Raw genomic sequence first — 22162 nt, 5'->3', positions numbered from 1 at the left:
TCATTCGCCAATAACGCCTCACTTGATGCCGCCTGTGGGATGGTGGACGTTTACGGGGATACGCCGCATCAGGCGTTAAAAAGTCCAAAATCAGTTGTTCCACTGACAAAATGCAACTTTTGACTCGATTTGTCGTGTACATTTTTGGGGGGAAACTGTGCGCGAGGTGGCTTTACTTGGCTATTTATTTATGCTTGCTATGCTAAAATGTCCAGGGGACAAGCATCCCTGGAAATGACCCCTAAAAAGGCTGTTTCAAGGCAACATGGCCCGCTTCCTGCGTGTTTTCAGGCATGGCTTCTGGAGACTTTTTTGCGGGTCTGCTCGTGATAAACGTGTGTACCGAATTTCATCTTGTTCAGTGAATTCTGTTGAGGGGGCTGAATTTTCAAAATCCAAGCGGCAAAGATCACTGGAAATGACCCCCATAAAGTCAGTTTCAAAGCAACATGGCCGACTTCCTGTGTCTTTTTGGGCAGGGCTTCTTGAGACTCTTTTGTGGATCTACTCATGATCAACATGCCGACCAAATTTGATGTTTCTAAGGGAATCTGAATTTTTTGGGCTACCGAGCCAATGAGTGACATCTGGGAAATCCCTCAAAATGACAGTTTTCTTTTTTTGGGGCTCAGAAGATCCAATTCAAGAGGGCCTCGGCACCACATGCTCGGGCCCTCATAATAATAATAATAATAATAATAATTCAAATGTGAAATAAGTGGAATGTTTTCCCCCCTCTCTGTTTTCGCGCTAGCGTGGTCATCTTCCCGCTGCAGCATCCATGATGCGGTCGTCCATGGGAGGAGGTAAGAGTAAACAGTAGTAAACAACAGTAGCGGCGGGGGACTGGGCCTCCCTGCTGGCTTGATTATTGGGAGGGCTGTAAACAGGACCTATTACCCCCCCCCCCCCCCCCCCCCCCACCCCCAAGCTCACACACCCACCTCCTGGCAACATCTGGGCGTCAGCTCAGATGATGAAGGCGCTCAAAGGCCGAGTCGGGCTGAAATAAAATAAAAATGTAAAAGGGAAAGGTTTGTAAAATATGAAAAATTGATTCGTTTAAATAATGCTGTAAATTATATGAACTTTTTTAAGATATTTTATTGTATTCATTCTCTTTATTTAAATATAATTAAATAATTTTAAAAAGCTGAAAAAAGTTTACGTTTTGCTGAGTTTTTTGTACATAATAAATTTGAAAAAAAAATGTACATTTATTTTATAATGCAAATGTATAATTTATTTAATTATACTTAAATATTTTGTATATTTTATATGCATTGTCTATAATTACATTAGTTCGTAAAATAAATCAAATATAATTAAACAAAATATATACAACAATGAAATATAAAATGTTATAGATTATTTTTTCTGTATTTTATATTTATTTGCTACATCCAAATAATTCATCTTAATAAATGACGTTATTCTCGTTTTTATTTATGTATAGTTGTTTCATTCTAATTAAAATGTTTCATTTAAAAAATATGAATACAACTATTTTTTAAATGTTATAAGTCTGTTTATTTTACTATTTTTAATGTGTTATTTACAATTGATCAAGTGATTAGATAAATGTCTCAAAAATAATGAATAAACGTTTTTTATTTTGCCAATTTGAGAGAAAGAATCTGCTCAATGAATACAACAAATGTGTGTAACGTACATGCATGCAATTTTTGGGCTCAACTATTTATTTGTCCTTTGGCGCCCTCTGCTGTCACAACAGGGGACGTGCAAGACAAAACAACAACCGGAACCCTTTTTGGGCCACAATATCATTTGAGCATTTAAAGCATAACATTTCAAGTTTCATCCACTTTAAAACGCAACTCAGAGATGGGCAAACGATGGCCCGCGTTCTTGAGTCCTGCCCTGAAGAGGCATGTAATATTTGCTGCATTTTGCAGTTTTTCCCCAAAAATTGGTTTAAACTGTTTTCTCATTAAATCATTTATTGTACAAAAATAAGATAGATAACAAGCTCACATACAAAATTAACATTTCTTTTATTCCAACACAACGGGTGCAGCCATTCGGAACTCGACAAATAACTGGACAAAACGTCACTTTTGTTGGGTTCGCCTCCACTTTTATTTTTCTGAAAATGTACACGGCCGTTAACGGTAGGACTTCTGGTAGCGGGCGCGGGCTCCGGGTCCACCGAACTTCTTGGACTCGCAGCGACGCGGGTCGGCCACCAACAGGGTCCTGTCGTACTGGATCAGGATGTCCTTGATCTCCTTCTTGGAGGCCTCGTCCACATCTGCGGGGAAAGAGGACACAAACCGTCTCCAAACTCCATTTGACGGAAATGAAAGATGATTTGTATTGTTGTAGTCTTACTTACACTTCTGATAGTACGCCACCAAGGATTTGGAGATGGCCTGACGGATGGCTGCGAGGCGTGAACGTGAAAAGTCGCGCGTAGTAAAATTTCAAGACGTTAACATTTCGCTTTTGGCTGCTCACCGTAAACCTGCGCGACGTGTCCGCCTCCCTTCACTCGGACTCGGATGTCCACTCCAGCGAAACGCTCCTTGCCCAGCAGCAGCACGGGCTCCAGGAGCTACCCCGCAAGACAACACAACCACTTGTATGTCCTATTAAATACATTTTTCACATTTCTGTGCAAGCGGCTTGCTCACCTTGTACTGGAGGGTGGCGGGCTCCACCATTTCCAGGGGTCTGCCGTTCACTTTAATCAGGCCATTTCCTCTCTTGCAGTGGGCGACTGCAGTGGCAGTTTTCTACAAGACCACAGGTCATCAAATGAGAAATTGCAGGACAATGATGTGGAAATCGTCATGTTATTATGCTGGTAGGTCACTGATCGCATCAGTGATAGCTTCACCATCAGCCACAACTTGACTGCTGGCCCAACGCGAGTCTATTTTCATTTCAAGCAAAGATTGTCAAGTTCAAAAGAATTAGGTTCTATTTCCGAAACTGCCTAGCCGGCTAGTGACTAATTAAGCAAAATACAACATTAGAACTTGGAATTCGCCGACAATAAGCACACTTTCAAATACACAGGTGATAATGTAACTCTCCACTCATACGTTAACTTTCTGAAAGTGACCAAGGAGCCTCGTAGATGCTAGCCGGCCGAGCTAATGGTGCCCAGGCCACACTAGCTTAGCAGCACCGCCACACGTGAGCCAATTTAAGCCCTCCGACTTACTTTACGCCCGAAAACCTGGACAGATTGCAGGGGGCCTTTCGCCGGCATGTTTCTGGAACACACAAAACACAATGTTTATTTTGGAAAGGGTGAGAAAAGGGGTTTGTTTGGGCTTGACATGCGCATGGAGGTGGCGAACGTACCGTATTCCGCTCGGGTGCCGTACGGAGAGACCGACGGGGTTTCATGGGCGGAAGATCAGGGCCGGCTGCGCGACGCTTTACGCTGATTTGCGGCCAAGCTTTGCGACGCCTCATCCTGCTCTACAGTACCTCCATTTTACATGGACATTACACAAGGCCGACTTTTTTAATACTGCACTGAGTGCAACTAACGTAATACACTTTAAATGTTTTCAAATTTCCATACATTTACGGTTTTTAATGACATTTATTTTACTGTATTTCCCTCAGTGCTTCTTTTACTTCCTTCCACCCTTTCAGACATCCTCATGTCCATCCTTTCTTCATCCCTTGTTCATACCTTCCATCATCCCTTCTTTCCATTCTTCCACCCTCTCTTACTTCCTTTCCTGCAACCTTGTTACCTTCCTCCCTCGCTTCCTTACATAATTGCTTCATTACTCCTTTCATCCTTTCTACCCCTATCCTTCCTTCCATCCTCCCTTCCTACTTTTCTTACCATCTTTTTCTTTCTTCTATCATACCAGCCTCCCTCCTTCCTTCAAGAAGTGACTTTAACTTAGCTGAAGCCTCTGACATTCATTGTCCACTTAAATCAGGGGTCAAACTCGTTTTTGTCACAGGCCACCTTGGAGTTACGGTTGCCCTCAAAGGGCCGTTATGACTGTAAAACCATAAAAATTTGTAATCACCTCATCTTTGTTTTGTCCTGTCAAATCACCTCATCATATTATTACACCCAAAATGTATAAACTAGTTTTGGAATCAGTGATCAAGGGTAATGGGTTTTTCAACTATTGTTCATATTTGGTAACACAAACAATGCTTGCGATATCTCTGTTATTTACAAAATATGACAATTTGAAATCTTGGTACAGATTTGAACAAGACTCATGGAGGTTGACACACATGATTTGCCTTCGCGGGTCACATAAAATCATGTGGCGGACCGGATCTGGCCCCCGGGGCCTTGAGTTTGACACCCGTGATTTAAATGATCATAATTCTACGACTGTCACTTGTGCAGCAGCGCCATCTAGCGGTGGTGAAAATAATCCAATCATTCCATTGATTGTCCAATCAGCTCGAGGCTAAAAGTTTTCCCATCGACCACAAGCTGACTTTTAAAAGAGCGCTAACGACTGAAATCAAACAAAACAAGCACCCACGCTGCGGTCCGTGTAGCCTCCAGGACTGCCGGCATCGATCTCAAAAGTCAACACACCACTGGTGACCACCTACAGTACGTTCGACATTTACTGCGGCAAAAATCATGTTGACAATTTGGACCCGGAGCCAAAAACACACCTTTTATTGTCACAGTAATGGTTCAAGTGGGGGGGGGGGGGGGGAACTGTGCATATTAGAAAGTAAACAAATATTCAAGAAACAAGGAAAGTGTGGGCGTTTCTTCTTGACATTTGCAAAAATAGTGATGATGTAAACACTCAGAACTAATATGAACTACCGTAATGACCAGAAGGGTTGTGCCGGTTAAAGTTATAATACCGTAAAGCATTCAAAAATCACGCAGGTTAAAACGAGACGATCGTAATACGGCAAACAAGTTGGACAAGTTAACTAAAGATGACTGTAAACTTCCCCCAAAATTGCAGAATTTGAAATGACACAACCATAAACTAAAAAAAGTTGTGCAGGTTAAAAAGACAAGTTGCCCATGTTATAAAAAGACAAGCATAATTCGGCTAAAAATTGTGCTGAAATTATAAGCGTGGGCTCGGATGTGTTATACTCTGATAGTTTGCTAATAGTATTTGTTCCGAGGCATCAGTAGATGTCCTGACACGAGTGGAGACCCCAGGCCCGGACAATAAGCGTCCGGATTAACCTCTGTTTCCGCAAAGCCCCTCAAGGTCCTTCCCTCCTCCCCGGCCGTCTGCACAGGAAGTGCGTTCGAGCCTTGCTGCATTTCCTGCGCGTCAAGTTCACCTCACAGCGTCCAGACGTCCATCTGGATCCTGGCGGCAAGATCACATAATAGTGCTTTAAAAACACAGCTTTTCCGTCTCGCTGGCAAAACCAGTAAATAGGAGCGCGCCATATATGTGCATTTCCTCAGCGCCCGGCTCTTATGGAAACACATCACCTGGAGGCGCGACCCCGCTGACCCCGGCCTGTCACAGCGCCGTGAGCGCGAGACAAACGCGCCGAGATTTAATGCGGAGGAGATGCCGTTCCCGGCCCGCGGCCGCCGCTCCTTTGACCATAATAGGCCAGCGCCGCGCAGGGGGAAACGTGTTGCCGGTAATTGAAGTTCACCCGGGAGAGGAGAGGACGGGGGAGCGGCCGGAGCTTCTGCGAGGTACACACCGGCGCCGTTGCCGCGGCAACCCGGCCGGCCGAACGCCGGCGGGTCCGCCGGGCGGAAAAGTCCGGCTCGGGATCGATGTCGACGCGCCTTGCCTTTTCTAGCCCTCACAGAAGAGCCTTAAATAGCTGCTGCTACCTGAGCGGGCCTCGTTTCACTCGACTGTGGTGCGATCTTCAAAGACACTCAAAAAGACGACGTAGTGAAAATTGGACTCGGAAGTGGACTCCTCATTAGCATTAGCACGACCGTAAAGGACCCACAAATTGGGCAGCTTAATCAAGGAGACTACTGTAAATCACCCGAAAAGTTGCACAGGTTCAAACAAAACTACTGAAGTACCCCCCCAAAAAAAAAAAAAAAGTTGGACAAGTTCAAATAAGATTACCAACCATAAATCAACCCAAATTTGGCCAGGTTAAAGAATACCAACATTCGTGACCCCAAAATTGCACAGGTCAAAATGAGACGACTATAATTTGCTAAAATGATGCGCAGGTTGAAATAAAAGCGTGATACCACCCAAATAGAGTGCGCAGGTAAGACGACCGTAACGCAACCAAAATTGTGCAGTTAAAAGAAGATTACGGGAAATGACCCCAAAGTGATGCGGTTTAAAACGAGACTGATGGAAATGTCGCGAAAATCTACGTAGCTCGAAATGGCGTTGCCGTAATAACTGAGAACAGGGTGGAAGAAGACTGACAAGTTGCCCACATTGAAATAAGACAACAAAAATGCACACGTTCCATTGAGAATAATATTTAAAAATCAATTACCTTAATAGTTGCACAGGTTAAACAAAAAAAAAAAGAAAAGAAAGAAAGCCGTTTAAAATTGAACTACCCCCCAAATTTCTCTGGTAAAAATGGGATCACCGTAAAGCTCCCAAAATTTGTGCACGTTAAAATGAGACTCTTGTAATGTTTCTGTGCTTGAAATGTGGTATTAGTTAGTTAAAATACAAAATTATGAAATGAACGTGGCCAACACGCACACACGCACGCACACAGGCAGCACTTCCACTCTGTTAGTGTCACTTGCCTCCTTGTTCCATCGCTCTTATTTTCCGTCATCTTTCTGCCAGTGCGCGCGTGTGCGTGGGTTCAAGGGTCACGCATGACTCAGCGGGTTGAGGATGGGGACACGGCAACCGAAGCGCTCATCATGTTGCTTTCATTCTTATTGTTATTGTCGTCGGTGGCTTGACCAAATGTCGCAACCCGGGCGAGCTCGTGCCACGTTTCCCGCAATACAAATGAGGCGACAAATGGCGGCCGTCGTGTGTGCGCGCGTGCGTGCGTGCGTGTCTCCCGAGAGGAAAGGCTGGGAAGTGGCGATGGGAAAGTGGGCCAACGCTGTCAGGCCTCCACTGGAGAGCTCCTTAAAAGGCGTGGAGCGATGATGTCGTGGACTCTTTCCTCCCGCGCACCCCCACCTTGAAGTTCTTTTTCCCTCCTGCAAGTCTTCGGCCAAACTCATCATGCAGAGAGAGAAGAAGGGGAAAAAATCCCGCCGATGACTTCACCCCGCTGCGCCAACGAAGGCCTCCGTTCATCAGGAGCTGCCGAGGCTTGTTATGCAAGATGACACTTCCCACATTTGGGAATTCAGAGTGGCGGCGAGCGTGCAGAAAGGAGGAAGCGGAAAAGAACCCGATCACATCCTGACTCGACAGCTTTCCCCTTTTGCAGTTTAAAGCAGCCATGCCCGACCACTCCGCTGTGAGAAATTGTCCAATTTTCACTTAAAGGGCCTGAAAATGAGGTAGTATAGCGGGCAAGTGGTTAGCGTGTCTGCCTCACAGTTCTTAGGTTTCGGGTTTGAGTCCGGCCTTCCTGTGTGGAGTTTGTATGTGCAAGGGTTTCCTCTGCCGGCTTCCTCCCACGATCCGAAACATGCTTGTCGGCATCATTAACGACTCTAAATTGTCCGTAGTTGCCCAAGTGTCATTTTTCAGGAAACAAGAAAAAAACAAGAAACAAGAAGACTCCATTTGCCCCGATTCCAACTTTGCCGATGACCATGACCTGGATCTACACAGACCTCCAGGAAAAAAACGTGTTTTTTTTTTTTTTTTTTTACACATATTGTGGCAGTAAGTTGAAAACGACTCGGGCAATTATGCTACTAGGCTTACGAGAATGAGGCTAAGCGGCACAGAAAATGTCGAAGTAGGGATCGGTGTCAAGGAAGTACGTTGAAGTGATACGTCTCGACTGAGAGAAAAAAGTATTTGTATGTCGGGGAGGAACCTGGGTTGTTACGGAACGTGTTCGTGGCAGATGCATTTTTTTCTGGAATCAAATCATCTGAAGGAGAATTTTGTCAGAGGACTTTGGAATGATAGCGCGTCGGTTTGAAAGGCGGTTCCACACATTCTTTGAGTCGTCAATTAGCCATCGATTCAAATTTCCCCTGGGGGTGACTGTATCTTTGTTCATCAATCTATGCTCGTGACGTCTCGTGACAGGCCGAACAGTGAAGGTTTCTGTCACTAGACAGCAGAAGGTACAAGTCATGTGCGTATTTCCGTTTATAGTGTAGAAAGAGATACAATAAACAATAGAAAAATAGCTTTGTGTTCAGATTTCTCTCGGAATAAATTGAGATGACGTCATCGTTATTTCTGCATGTAAATGTTGGTGGTGCGCCGTGGGATTTTTCGAACGTCAAATATGCGGCTGGGCTCAATACAGGCTGACAAGCATGACTTTAAACCTCGCGAGGTATCAAGGTGAGCCCCTGCCACGCCCTGATTGCACCGTGTGTGCGCGCGTTATCCGCAAGCCGTCTGCCATTATCTGGGGAATGCTGTGCGCACACTTTATGTACATATATGTGCCCCGGCTATTTTTAGCAGTCCGGCCCCCCCCCCTCCTCCTCCTCGGCTTCCGCCGCCTTCTCGGTGGAGATCTGGATAAATGTGCAGATTTCACCGTGGATAATTGCCTGATTGTCGACAAAATTCCAACACGCGCGGCGACGTCGGACCTCGACAGTGTGTTTGTCGTGGTTGTCATGCTTATTTAGCTCCGTAGAAAATGGCATCAAGTTCGCTGCAAAACCGAACAAAATAATATGGGAGTAAAATGAACTAAAATGTTATAATAACATACAAATAAAATACGAGTATCAATAATGTTAAACAATATTACACAGAGATCTATTTTATTCACACTGTGAGGGGAATTGAGGGAAAGAATGTGCAACGTAGTGAATAATTAAATATCATTTTGATCAAAGTTGATGCAGAAACAGTAAATGCACCATTGCATATTCACAGTAAAAATAATGTTTAAGAATACATATGCAATATAATTATATTATTTATGTGGAATATCAAAACATAAAATTTTTAAATATTCAAAATAGTCATGAAAATGTAACTTTCATCAAGTCGTTGCATGAAAAGATGTTTCTTAAAAAACAGTTTGCTGACCATAACGTGTTGATTTGTGCTTGTTTTGACCGTCGCTGTAAACCAAAGCGAGCCGCACTGGAAGGCCGCCGAGGCCCACGCGCGCTTGTTTTCAGGCGTCCGCCACATTACTGGCCTCGCTTTCTCTTCTCCCACCTCCTCTTCGTCCTCTTCCTCCTCCTCCTCCTCCTCCTCCGCTGCCTCCCCTTCAGCCTCCACGCAAATCTCCCCATCTTGGACCACAGTGCCAGGAACACCTGAACTTGATCATTTTCTGTAAAAGAGCCGGTTGTCATGGCAACTACTTCGTCTGTATCAGTATGAGCGGCTGATTTTGGAGATGATGACTGGAATTTGGAAATAAGATACCAGGGGGTTTTTAAATGTTTGGAGTCCAGGGGATAGTAACCCCAAGCCCATCGCTACCACGTGTACCCCAAAAGCCAAGAGGAATCAATAAGTTGCCGATTTTTGAGAAAAAGTCCAAATGTCACGATAAGAAATGATATTTTATAGAGAATGAAAAGTTGTAATGTTATGAGAATAAAGTCAAGTTGTAATCTTTACAAGAACAGGAATATTTTGACGGGATCAATTATAGAACAAAGTCATAATATTATGATATTAAAGTCCACAACAAGGCGCTCACTCTAAAGCTAAACCTCAGTCCACGTCGGACTTTCCCCCTGCCCCTCTCGCTCTTGCACCTTCTCCCCGTGACGTGCGCGCACTCATGGCCAACGACGAAGCGCTCTAAAGCGGCCACGCCAGCGCATAGCCCTGGTCCGCATGCTTGCCGGCTGTCAAGTCAGACTTTTATTTTAGTTTTTCCCCCCTGTGTGACGTGTGTGCCCTCAGGGCCGACAACGAGGCGCTCTAAAGCGGCCACGCCAGTGGACTATCCAAAGGGAAGATCCGCTTTTGAGGTGTAGGCATAGCTAGCTAGCTAACTGGCCGTCGCATTTGCGCTGGATAACCGCGCTCATGCCGGACTCTAAAGTGTGTCACGCGGCACCCGATAAATCAGGATAAGCCAAATGGTGAAAAACAGTTTCACGCTATATCGCCACAGTGAAATATTACATCGTCTTCGGTCTTTGCACGTTTTCAGCAATTATCTTCCAACATTTGTAACGTATTTAGAAATGAATGTCTTTCTTGAAATGATACGGCATAATTTTTTGAAAAAGGTTTTTTCGAACCCCCAAGCTAAAGCTCGTGGACCGCACTTTGAGAACTGCTGAGCTATACGACACCATGCCCGTGACAGATGAGGCGTTCCCATCACCTTCGAACCCGAGAGAATGCAACCGCTGGCCTGGCGGGGCCCCGGACCGTTGCTTGGAAACAGAGCTGGAAGTGTTTGGACTGGTTCCAGTTGCGAGCATCTGCATTTTGTCATCCTAATACCGCATCGTACGCTACGTCTTCTTTACTGCTTTGTAGTGCGCGGCCAGAAAAGTGATGAGCTTTTTATTTCCACGTGGTGCTGGGCCGCGATGATTCACGCTGGCTTTTTAAGCGTAAAAACACATTCACGGGGCCCTTGGCGCCGCGGCTCGACGCTCGGGCCTATTATTAGCGCCGGGAAACAAGGTCGCTGGCCCAGCTTTGTCTTATTAGGCTGTCACTGTTCAAGCGGAGGGCTCGTTCGTACCTGACGCCAAAAGAGATGCCGAAGCAGCCGCCGGCCACGCTCGTGGCCGCCTTCCCGAAAACGTCATGTTTGTGTTTACACTGGATTGGTTTTTCCTGTCAAGCTGGCACTTGCGCGTGTGCTCCCTGAGGGCCGTGACGCGCCGTTCAAGGGCCACTTGAATCCGCTCGCGTACGGCAGAGTGTAACGGCTGCGTCATCGCCGGAACGTAAATAAACTCCTAATCACCTAGTTTGCTGAGCCCGTCTGTTGCGACGCAAAACAGCAGCACCTAATGAGGCACATACACCGAGTTGGGAATCACCCCCTATCCAAGATATAAAGCCCTTTATAGTTTGCCATTTTGTTGTGTTATTTGAATTTGTTGTGAGTATAGGTTGTCCTTTAACCTTGCATTATTTACCATGGCATTAGCATTAAAACTATTGGCACAAGTTTCTACTTGTCCATTTCCGTACTTGTGTTTTGACTCTTGCGTTGAGTGACCGTGTCCTATGTCAGGAAACGCTGTTGCATCACCAACTTAACACATTCTTAAGGTACTTCCCCTTTGGCATAACTGTCACTGGGCTGGTGGCGTGCAACAAGCTTCCGCTTTCGTACCCCTCATGTTTGACGTTGACAGTTTGGGAACATAACGGGTCCAAGTACCTCAATGGACACAAATGTACTGCTGGTCTATTAACAGTGTCGCTTTCGAGAAGCAACGGTCAGAGGTGTCAGAGCGCTTCTAAGTCAGCTCGGAGGCCCCGCCCCCACGCCGGCATCTGGCATTGATAGCGGCCACAGTAAAACCCGCACGCCTCCAGTCACACCGGGTCCAAACAGGCCCGACCGTTCCCGGTCCCGTTTAAGGGGGCGCCCCTTAGTGAGGGAGAGTGTGTGGACAATTCCCGCTCCCATGCCCCCCGCGTCACCCGCTGCCTGCGGTTGGCGCCTTGGCGATGCGGAGGGCCGCTATCAGGAAGATAGACGCGGGGCTCGGCTTTCATGTTCTGAGCGGCCCCAGCGAGAGAGAGGAATCACCCTGACTGGAGGAGACATTGACAACTCTCGGAGGGGGGCAATAGATAGGTGATATTCTTATCTGCAGTGGTCGTACCGCAAATAGCGGTTGTGGGTGTTTCTTGCCTGGAGATGGGTGGAGCTGTCTGTAACAAGTAATCACCATAAACATCGTCTCCATACATAAGATCATCTTTAATACGGCGCTGATCATTTGTAAAGCACCCAAGAGGCTGTTTACGTGCTTGTTGGTGCTGCTGTTTGGGTTAGCAAACAGAGTTCATGGACACCTCTGAAGTAATGCTGCCTTAGCTTTGAGAGGGAGCTCCAGTTTGCTACAATGACTGTTTCGAGTTGGCTGCAAAATGTATATAAGTGCAGCAAACAATTATACGGTACACACGATAATTAATTGTTTACATTTTAGTTTCATGGCTTTTATTTGTCTGAAAATACAAGGTGTGTTCTACTGGGCCAAAAGTAGGTATACCATTGGAAATGATTTAAGGAAGTGAGGAAGGCAGGAAGGCTGGAGGGATGATATGAAAAGAAAGAAGGATGGTTTGAAAGGAAGGAAGGATGGAAGGAAGTAAAGAAGGATGGTTTAAAAGAAACGATGGAAGGGAGGAAGGGGCTCACTGCCACTTTTCAAGTTTCCACCAGGTCAACACACAAACACAAACCCAGGCGTGAAACCCTAACACCTGCCTTGAAACCCTAATTTGAAACGCAACTTTGAATTCATGAGTTTAAACTTTGTTCAATAAATGATCAAATGAAGGAAAAAAAAGTGTAACCATAATAACGTGACAACATTTTTTTACCTACATTTGAGCCACAAAACGTGCAAAAAGTCACAAAATTTGGACATGCACGCTATTCATCTATCCAATGCATATTTATATAAATAATATAAGACGTCATAACGGTGCCTACTGCCTGTTATGTAATAACTGCCTGGTTTTATTTGGTTTACAAAGTCAGTCTATAAGGGATTACCTGTCTCACTCTCTCTCCCCCCCCCTCTTTCTTTCTCTCTTTCTCTCTCTCCCTCCTAATCCACAGCGGGTGACGTCACACTGCAGCTCCTCCATCGCGGAGATCTCGCGAGATTACCAGGCAACAATCCAGCCGCCCTCTTCTCGCGCTGACGCCGAGCTGTGAGCTCCGATTCGCCCATCTCCCACCCACCGAGCCAGCCCTCCCTCCACCTCCTCCCCGCAGGCAGGCAGCCCTCCCTCCCTCCCTTCCCACGCCCCAGTGCGCTGTGGGATAGTGCCACTATAAAGTATATCCTCTCTCGGAGGAAGATAAGAAGCCCTAGACAGACAGGAGGGGGATGAAGATGGCGGACGCCAAGCAGAAAAGGAACGAGCAGTTGAAGCGGTGGCTGGGCTCCGAGACGGACCTGGAGCCGCCGATCCTGAAGAAGAAAAAGACGAAGGTGAAGTTCGACGATGGCGCCGTGTTCCTGGCCGCCTGCTCCAGCGGCGACACGGAGGAGGTGTTGCGAATGCTCGACCGCGGCGCCGACATCAACTACGCCAACGTCGACGGGCTCACCGCCCTCCACCAGGTTGGTGTGCCGAACGGTCGCCCGACCCGAGCGGGGCCCGGTGCCCGGTGCCCGGTGCCGATCTCGATCTCCACCTTCCAGGGCGACAAATGTAGCTGGAACACCTGTCAAGTGGAAGCAATTCTTCTCCTGTTGTTTACCTACTTGGAGCCCCGGAGCACGGCCGCTCACACTGCCCTTCTCCCGGTGCTCCAATGTTCAACTCCATCCAGTATTACTTGCACTTTTTCGAATGTGTCCGGAGCAAAGTTAACGGCTCAGCGCGTTGTTGTTGTTGTTGTTGTTGTTGTTTGTGCCTTTTGGAGAATATATTATAACGTTCACTGGCTTGTCTTACCAATTTCTTGATTTCGTGTCTTGTTGTTATGATTATTAAAACATTCCGCACTGCTGTGTTGGTTGGTGAATTACGGCTGGGATAGAAGGTAAATGCTAATGCTACGTTAGCTTAAGTATGGAGCTCCAGTCGGCCACAATCGATCATTTAGTTTGGGCTTCTTTTGGGAGTAGTTAGACAGAATCGTCAAGTCAGTGAGCAACCTTTCACCCCACAAAAGCTGAGATTTCATGACGTTTCAACATGTGAAAATGTGCTTTTCCATCCCCTGACTTGACAGCATTCCCGAGCTAGCTTCTCCCCCGCTAGCGAGGCTAGCTGCCCTTGCAGGCAAATGATGAAATGGCAGCTCTTTGGCCTGACGCTTATCACCAATGACTCGTTTTCTTGAACCAAACCAAACCTGCTCAAATATCACATTTGTATACCATGTGTTCGAAGCACATGTTAAAAGATTGCAGAACTACGCTTGTCGAGAGACACTTTGTCACAATAGAGATCTTCATAAGTGACTCAGTGATGTGTACACATTTAAGTTTCATTAACTTGTGCAATATTTGCTGGCGCAGCATTTATCACAGCCTATTGTCGTATTTCTGATATCCTCCACTCCACCAAAATAGCATCTGAGGTATTTTTAGCAAAAGTCGTGATGACAGAAGCTTTGTTGTTGATGCTTTAACACAATTGTCCAGGCGCTCAAATCAACTGGAAACTAATGTGCGAATTCTGGTATTAAACCTGTAACTCATGCATGGATATGGGGTGATGTCACCTTCTTACTCATGACTACTAAGCTCGTGTGTCAACGTTTGCTTACCTTGCGCCGTTTGTCAACATCAGTTTATGCATCCCTCTCAGTCATTGTCACCTTTATTAAAATGTACAATTAATATCCCTGCACAAAAATCACAGTTGCCTTTTTTTGGGATGACGACTCGTAAGAGAGCGCTGCCCCACGCACGTAACCATCTCTGGAGAGGAGTGGCTGCGGGTGTGTGTGTGTGTGTGTGTTTGGCATGTGATGTTTTTCCTGGGTGGGCTTTTTAAGGAGTTAAGGTGGTACTATGGGAATTTGCGCCTGGACCCGCTAATCCCAGATGTCATGATGATGACTACTTCAGCGAGATGACTAGATTTTCACGAAAAAGATCTTGCCCGTCCGTGTCTTTGTCACGTTGCTTAGGGATCCGTTGCTGTGGGTTAGGGGGTGTAGTGGCATATCGCTCCCGAAAGCCGTTGACCGGGGCAGGGTTATAAATACTGCGGCAGCGTGTTCTCCCGACTGGGTGTCAAGAGAAGATGCTAACTTTGGCTATGACTCAGTCGGTGGCCACGCTTTGTAGTGGAGGGCCCGGCGTAATCTGGCATTGGGAAGGAGTCACCAGCCGCCTGTCACGGTGCGGAATGCCCACGTAGACAGCGTTTTGGGGGTGGGGGGTCAGGTCGGTCAGTAGAGCCGACCTCCGTTTACAACCTAAATGCTAATATTTGTTCCATGAAATTGTAGTCTATTTTCTCTCGCTGCACTGCTTCCAGTACATGTATGTATGTATGCATGTGAACACTAGAGCGGCTCCAACTACCGGAGACAAATTCCTTGTGTGTTTTGGACATACTTGGCAAATAAAGATGATTCTGATTAGATTTTCCCCCATCCAATCACATTTCAGCCTCAATGTGTTTCCATGTTAATCTGATCTGCCCAGGGCCTTCAGAATCAGTAGTTCTGGCCCATGTAACTCAAACTAGACTATCACCAGTCACCAATCACTTCTCAAATTTGTCCACTCAGCGATTTTACGCTTGGCCTCTGGATGGTCGGTCAGAGCAAATCTGTTCAACTAGCAAAGCAGGTCTTTTGTGTTCTGGCCACATTAATAAGACATTTTTTTTGGTCATGTTATGAGATAGATATTAATTCTTTACTACTCCATATGATACAAGTTGCACAGTGTTATTTTCCATTTCTCTATAGTATTGAGGGTTTCTATAATTTCAATGTGATGATGGTGGATTAACTCTGCTAAGTCCCCACTGAAGGTCCAGGTACCAAATTCACGGCCCGCACCTCCCGGTAGGTGTGTTTTTGTCTCCGCGCTGGTCATTTTGGATACAAACGGCAAAGAGGCGTTCGGGTGCAGGTGGTGGGCGTAAAAAAGTGAAAAGCGTGTCCTCCGCCAGAAATGTTCTTCGGTGTCCTCTTTGCTAAACTGGTCTCGGGAGCGCAGCATTCCGAGCGCCGTCGCCTCGGTCTACGCATTCCTCACATGACAGTATTTGGAAACCATGGCAAAGAGCGAGCGGTGCAGACATTCCTCAGCTGTCACCTAAACCCCTCCCCACCACCCTCTGGCCTGTCCCCACACCGCTGAGCTCCTTCAAGCCAATTAGCGTGGAGGTAACCAGGGTTTGTTGTGGCCTCTCCCAGGAAAAGCTCCACATTGACCCACACCTGAACTTTTGTTTTTCTCCCACCGGGCCAACGCAATTCGCGGCCGATTCGGCGGGTCCGTCTGCAGCGAAAGTCTGCGGCTTTATCTGGAGCGGTCGCCATGGTGACGACGAACCGGGCAAAGTGTGTTGGTGGATTTGCATGTACAGAGTGGGAGTTGCATAACTGAGAGTGAGAGCGAAAGTGTTAGGCAGAGCTCAGCAGCAGCGAGAAAAATGAGTCAGGTTGGCGAACGAGGTTGCCACGGAACGGTCGAGGTGGGCGCGCGCGGCAGGCCGTGCTGCGCCCCTTCGGCCGGGTCGGGGCGGCCGCCCGTTCCTGAGGTTCCCTGACGGACGACTCATTAACCGTCATCTAATTAATTGCAGAGGACAGAAAGTAGCCAAGGCTTGAAGAGAAAAAAAAAGCAGCTGGACAGAGAGGCGGCCGAGTATCGAGTGTTCATCAGGGAGCCTCGTATTAGCTTCAGGACCACTTCAGAGCATGTACGTCCTGTTCCCTCTGCTGCGCATTTCAGCATCAAAAGCAGTGAGGCTGCAACCCATGAAAAACGACTTTCTTATTTGCTGTTTTATTACGTTTCACTCAGTGATACATAGGTAGGCCTAGTCATTTAAAAAAAAAATATATATATACTGCAAACGTCTCTTCAACTGTACTTTCCGTTTAGCAGCTAGCCATTACTTCCAGCACCGCACCTTCCTCTGCATCATCTTGAGAAGTTTATTCCCATGCTCGTTCCTGACCTCAACCCCACAAGAAGTCTCGCCTGCCTGTCCTCTCCTGGACTCTTCCATCATGCTGCTGTTCGCTGTCAAGTAGGCCGGCCGGCCCTCAGCTGGCGGCCATACTCACCATTTGAATTACCCCTCATGAGTTATTGTTAAGCATCTTTGGGTCCCGACCCAGGGTGGTATTTTTACATCTCCTATGTCGCACTCAGCTGTTTTGTGCTTCCTATAAACAACTGCCAGACCTGATTTCTCTTTAGAAATTGCACCTTTTGATGGTGAAGTCTTTAGTGTGGCACTGTCTTTTAAAGCGTTTTCAGGATTTCGACTTCAGGTAGCTCAGGCAAGAAGCTCCGGAAGGCTCTCTGAGATTGAAGAATTAGGTTATCGCAGGGCTACCTAATCCAGGTAGATAAGGGAGAATTCAACCATTTTCCACAAAATACCTTGGAATTTTGCATTCTACTTCATGAGTACATTTTTAACTGCAGTATTGACACTCTATTGTGCGTTTCTTTATCTGCATCGAGGTATTTCCTCCCGCATGATTTCAAGCCTTTGTTGGCAAAATGAGGTGCTCGCCGAGAGTCAATGATGCATTTCTGACATTTTTGCCGAATACATTAAGGTGCGACTCAATAATTAATGGAGTAGATCCTAGACAGTCTTGATTTGATTGCTCTTTTGTTTTATGTCTAGTCTGGTGGTCTTGAGCTAGATGGCCCTGCTAATGAGGCAAATCGTCACACTGTTTGAAAATGTTTTTTTTTTTTTTTTTTAGCATGTTAGCTGTGGTTCTGTTCCTTTGTAGCACAGTGTCATAATTTTGATGTAATTAACCACGCTGCGTTAAACCAGAAATCAGGTCAACCGCAATCTGTGGCCAATCTTTTTTTATATAAACACATGGCAGGAGCGAGCATGTCAGGCTAATGTGGCTCCAGGGACAGCGTTTGGGAATCTCAGTTGTGAACCTGGCAGCGTTCGGTGACTAAGCGCATACATTCTCGCGTCTGTAATTGGCAGGTCTCTCCTTGTCGGGCCGACCAACCCCGTAATCATCCTGCAGGAAGTCCCTGTGATGTTGATGATGTGATGCCAGCTCGGCGGCGACCGTGACTCGCCGGTGACGCTGCCTCGCTCACCTTTCCGAGGCGGCGCGTCGTCTCCGTTCAGAAACAAAAGGCAATGAAGTTATTTTAGAACAGGTAGCTGTAGGTTCTCGAGTATTCCGGAGGAGCGCGGTGGCAGGTTGGGACTGGTTCACCCGGGGTCGCAAGAAGAAATTCCTCAGGGGGAGCAAACCTGCAGCTACGCATCCAAGCAGACTTGACCCGTGCCCAAAATTGGCTTTTAAGAAATTTGAAGTCCTCCTTAATTGCTTAACTCCCGCATCCGTTTTTTCAAATGTTTGCGGGATGACTTCATGTCATCAAAGCGCCCTCGTACCCTGTGGCATCGCGTCTGTCTTCTGCTCCCGAACGACGACGACGGTGGAGCTGGGAGGGCCGAGGTGGGGGTTGGATGGTTTGCGTTTTATGAGCCGCCTTGGAAGTGCAAACACCTGGACGAAGAGACTGCAAATTCCTCATTGTGGAAGCGCGCTTGTCCATTTGTCGTCTGCCGAGAAGCATTCTTTTCGCGTAAGTCTCAAAATGGCTGCTTCCAGAGGTGTTCGACAAGGTACGAGGTTTGCGCATAAACGGCATTATCACAGGCAGACCAAGCCCATTTGAAAATAACAGACGCTACCCCAATCATGTTTTGGTGTCTATAAAAAGTTTAAAACCAAAAATATACTCCCAACTATGTTCCCAAAACACTTGATCCTTTCAAACTCATCTTACAACATTAGCCTTAACTAATTCACTGCCAGCCGTCTTCAAAGCAGTTGCCCGCATTCGAGCTTTTTGACTGATCTTTCGAGACCCACAGAATATTGTTTTCTGTGACAATATAAGCGCCAAACCTACCAAAAGAAAGCTAGACTCTTTTCTTCCCCCAGATAATTTATTTTTTTTGTCTAGCTTTCTCTTTTCTTAATAATCAGCAGTCGGACATGGGTTGGTTTCCCCCAAAAAGCAGAGAATTTTTTTTGTGAAAAGAAACAGAGCAGTGACTTTGACACAGAAATGTTTGGCTTTTTATAACACCTTAAACTCTAAAACAAAAACAAGATTGGTATTTTGTTGGCGAAATGATTATCTGCAGAATTATCTAACGAAGAAGCGTGAGTCGCACTGACTTGATTTGAGTTGAACGTCAGTGGCTTTTTGTACATGGCGTTCCTCATTCACTCCATGAACTGCATCATCTTTTCTGACAATTGCAACACAGACATTTCTTACGACCGCCACACGTTCTGTTTACAGCATACATATACATCCTCTGCTCCAGTGCGAGGTGCCTAAACTTGTCCGACTTCCGACATGTCTGTCTCGTCTACTCAAAAGCTGTGCCGATCGCAAATCCGAAGCGATGCGACACCGCCATCTACAGGGGAGCTGTTTGTCAAAACCTGAATTTCACAGACGAGCGGGACGAGACCCTCCTCCATGCTTACATTTACAAAAATAAAAATAAAAAAATAAAAAAAACGATCTTGCCGAATATGGCTAGTCATGTTTTTCAGCCAATAATTTCTCGTGTTCTTACTTAGAAGAATGCACACATTTGTGAGGGATTATTGTAATCCTTCTTTTATTAACCGTGGTGTCAAATTACATTAGGAAAACTCTCCAAAGCGTTGCAAAATAAAGAATGTGGAGTTGATTTACCAAAAACGCGAGATTGAATTCATTTGCCCGAGTGCGCTTTTGTGTTTTATAGAGCTTGAAGGCCAGGTCACCCGGTCCACTTAAATTGAATGTTAATTGACTTCTGAGTGAATAATTAATGACCCAAGCCCCCCGAGCAACAGAACTCATTAGCATGAGGCGAGTCAGATTAGGATTTATGAGGGATTGTCTAGTTGGGTCAAAACTACACCTTTTAGTTTCCCCATTGCCGCTTTTAAGTAGTTGACGGGATAGGGACAGACTAGAGTCATGTTGGGATTAGCCAAAAACCACAAGTAATTTACCCCCCCCCCCCCCCCAATAATTTTTTTTTTCTAATTGTTTATATTGATGCTTTAAACTGTAAATATTCGACAAACTGTGATCCCAAAACACTTCAATGTCATTTCAAACTCATTTTACTTGCTGGGAAGACCCTCCATAAACTCCACTAACAACCCAGGCTAAATTTAGCTCCTCCCTGACGTACAAAGCTTGTCTCTCAGTAAAGCGGTATCACTTCAACATACTTTATTGAAACCAATTCTTGTACTGTACTGCTTTGACATTGTCATTTGCTTTTTCTTTTTACTGAAAGGGGTAAAAATTGGATTAAAATTGGAAATCCGGTTTTTGGAGAAAAAAATGTCGATTTTATTTTAAGGCCATTTATCGCCCAGCCTTAATTCGGTGGAATCTTGTGGCAATGATCCCAAAAATTGCAAATCTCTGGTTCCACAGGACAATACCACCAAAAGGTGAATTTATCAGTTGTGAATCGTGAATATGCGTGAGATAGGGTTACTGTACCGGTTTTTGCAGGCAGTTTTACAATTGGCGGTTTCAGTCAGCTCCCCGCCAAGGAAGGTGACGTTATCTCACTTCCTGGATGTTCACGTGGAGGAGGTGTTGAACGAATGACACGTTGGTGGCTCTCCAGGATTTCTCAGTGAGACGGGCGATCGGAAAGCGTCGCCGGGGCCCTGAAGAGCAACAGGAAGTGGCTGTTTATTTTTCTCATTTCCTCTTTGGCGAGGCTGCCTCTTTCCACTCCCCTCGCCTGTTATCATCGCACATGAACGCGTGCGTACCCCGGTACACATCCATATTGGCTAATGGTTGTAAATGGGGATCGACTCGGGAATATCCGCAGCCCCTCTCTCAGATACAACCTCGGCTGCATTTTTATTTATTTATTTATTTTTAACACCCCCCCCCCCCCCCCCCCCCCAAAAAACCTGCTCCCCCTTTTCACGGGAATCCCAGGGCCTTATATGGTCGTCCTTGGTAGCAGCTAGAAGGCAGCGTGCGTGCGTGTGTGTGTGTGTGTGTGTGTGTGTGTGTGTGTGTATGTGTGTGTGTGTTAGAAGTGAGCTCATCTAGTGGTGTGTCGGGACCCAGCTGGTCGCCCCCTCCCCCTCGTACCCTCTGGCCTCCCGAACCCGGCCAATAAGCACAGGAGGTCTTTTCCAGCATGTACACACTCTTGCAGCTATCATGAATTTCTCAATCTCTCCTTGAACCTTTCTGATGTTTTTCGTGTTAAAAAGTGTGCCCCCGTTAGACCCCTGCGTCCACCGAGGAATTCCTTTTGTGGAAGTTGCCGCGAGAGGCTCCGGATGACGAGGGCCGGCAGGCGTGGCCAGAGCGCCGCCGATGCCTGAAAGCCCCGAGGCTCAGAGTAATACTTATCTGGGAATTTCTCCACTGGTATGCTAGTCCAGGGCTGAGAGAGGGCACTTTTGTGGTCCGTGCTGTTGGGTAAAAGCAGTCTTTGTGGCTAAAAAAGCAAAATAAATCTACACAGAGGAACGCCGGGAAAGGCAATCGGTTCCTCAAGGCTGCTTGGCCTTCAATTGGTTTCTGTTTCGTATTCAACATTTTCTCCAAAAGAAATAATAATCAGTTTCAATGGTTCAACTTTTGCCTTCAAAAAACCTTGACATGTCTACAAGTCGCATTTTAGCGGGTTGATTGTCATTAAGTATGAAACGTTTACATTAATGGAGGATTCTTATTTTTTTGGGTGTGGCAAACATAAATATTAAGCCAATTAAATAGACCATTAAAGTAAGAATGTTATGTATTTATTCAAAAGTGAAATGATTTCTCACATTTCCCATTAATTTTATCATTTCAAACTACAATTTCCTTTGCAAAGATAAATATACGAGTAATTTGTGGAGGTTCTTTTTGAGCACCAAAATTAAATGAAGCCAATCAAATGGATAATTCGTCAAGTCAAATGAGTCAAAAATACATGAATTAAAATGTGAACTATTTTACATTTGCATGAATGTAAATTAATCCATTGTGAGCAGATGAGCAGGCCATCTGGTCATTTCGGATGGCTACATGGAGCTTTTTCCAATGGATGCCGTTTGATTGGACAGTCGTTTGTCGGCCAATCAAACGGCGCATCCATTGTTTGGGTCATCGCGGCTTTTTCCCAAGCTTCTACGTGTCCTGTCAGGATTGGTTGCCGTTTGGACAGCCATGAACGAGGGGTGCCCGATTTATCGCTTTTAATTAATTCATTTG

The 22162-nt window shown here is 46.0% G+C and overlaps 2 protein-coding genes across 6 annotated transcripts in view; one reads left to right on the top strand and one right to left on the bottom strand.

Moving 5' to 3' along the window:
• Positions 1 to 2076: 2076 nt before the first annotated feature.
• Positions 2077 to 3391, bottom strand: rps16 (ribosomal protein S16). Its single transcript, XM_061667630.1, has 6 exons — positions 3334 to 3391; positions 3191 to 3242; positions 2655 to 2756; positions 2479 to 2575; positions 2357 to 2404; positions 2077 to 2272 (listed from the first exon to the last, which is right to left on the bottom strand). Exons 2-6 carry the CDS (start codon positions 3236 to 3238, stop codon positions 2127 to 2129), a joined length of 441 nt encoding a protein of 146 aa, XP_061523614.1. The 5' UTR covers positions 3239 to 3242; positions 3334 to 3391; the 3' UTR covers positions 2077 to 2126.
• Positions 3392 to 13008: 9617 nt separating this feature from the next.
• Positions 13009 to 22162, top strand: part of ppp1r12a (protein phosphatase 1, regulatory subunit 12A) — a 30061-nt gene continuing 20907 nt past the window's right edge. For all 5 annotated transcript variants that reach the window (XM_061667644.1, XM_061667645.1, XM_061667647.1 and 2 more), the window contains exon 1: positions 13009 to 13321. In XM_061667644.1, coding sequence (XP_061523628.1) covers positions 13085 to 13321 — 237 coding nt within the window. In that variant the 5' untranslated portion in view covers positions 13009 to 13084. The remainder of the gene's footprint in view (positions 13322 to 22162) is intronic.

The sequence above is a fragment of the Phycodurus eques genome, chromosome 22 (assembly GCF_024500275.1).
Source record: "Phycodurus eques isolate BA_2022a chromosome 22, UOR_Pequ_1.1, whole genome shotgun sequence".
NCBI lineage: Eukaryota > Metazoa > Chordata > Actinopteri > Syngnathiformes > Syngnathidae > Phycodurus > Phycodurus eques.
The sequence above is the reverse complement of the archived record's forward strand: the minus strand, read 5'-3'. Positions and strand labels throughout refer to the sequence as shown.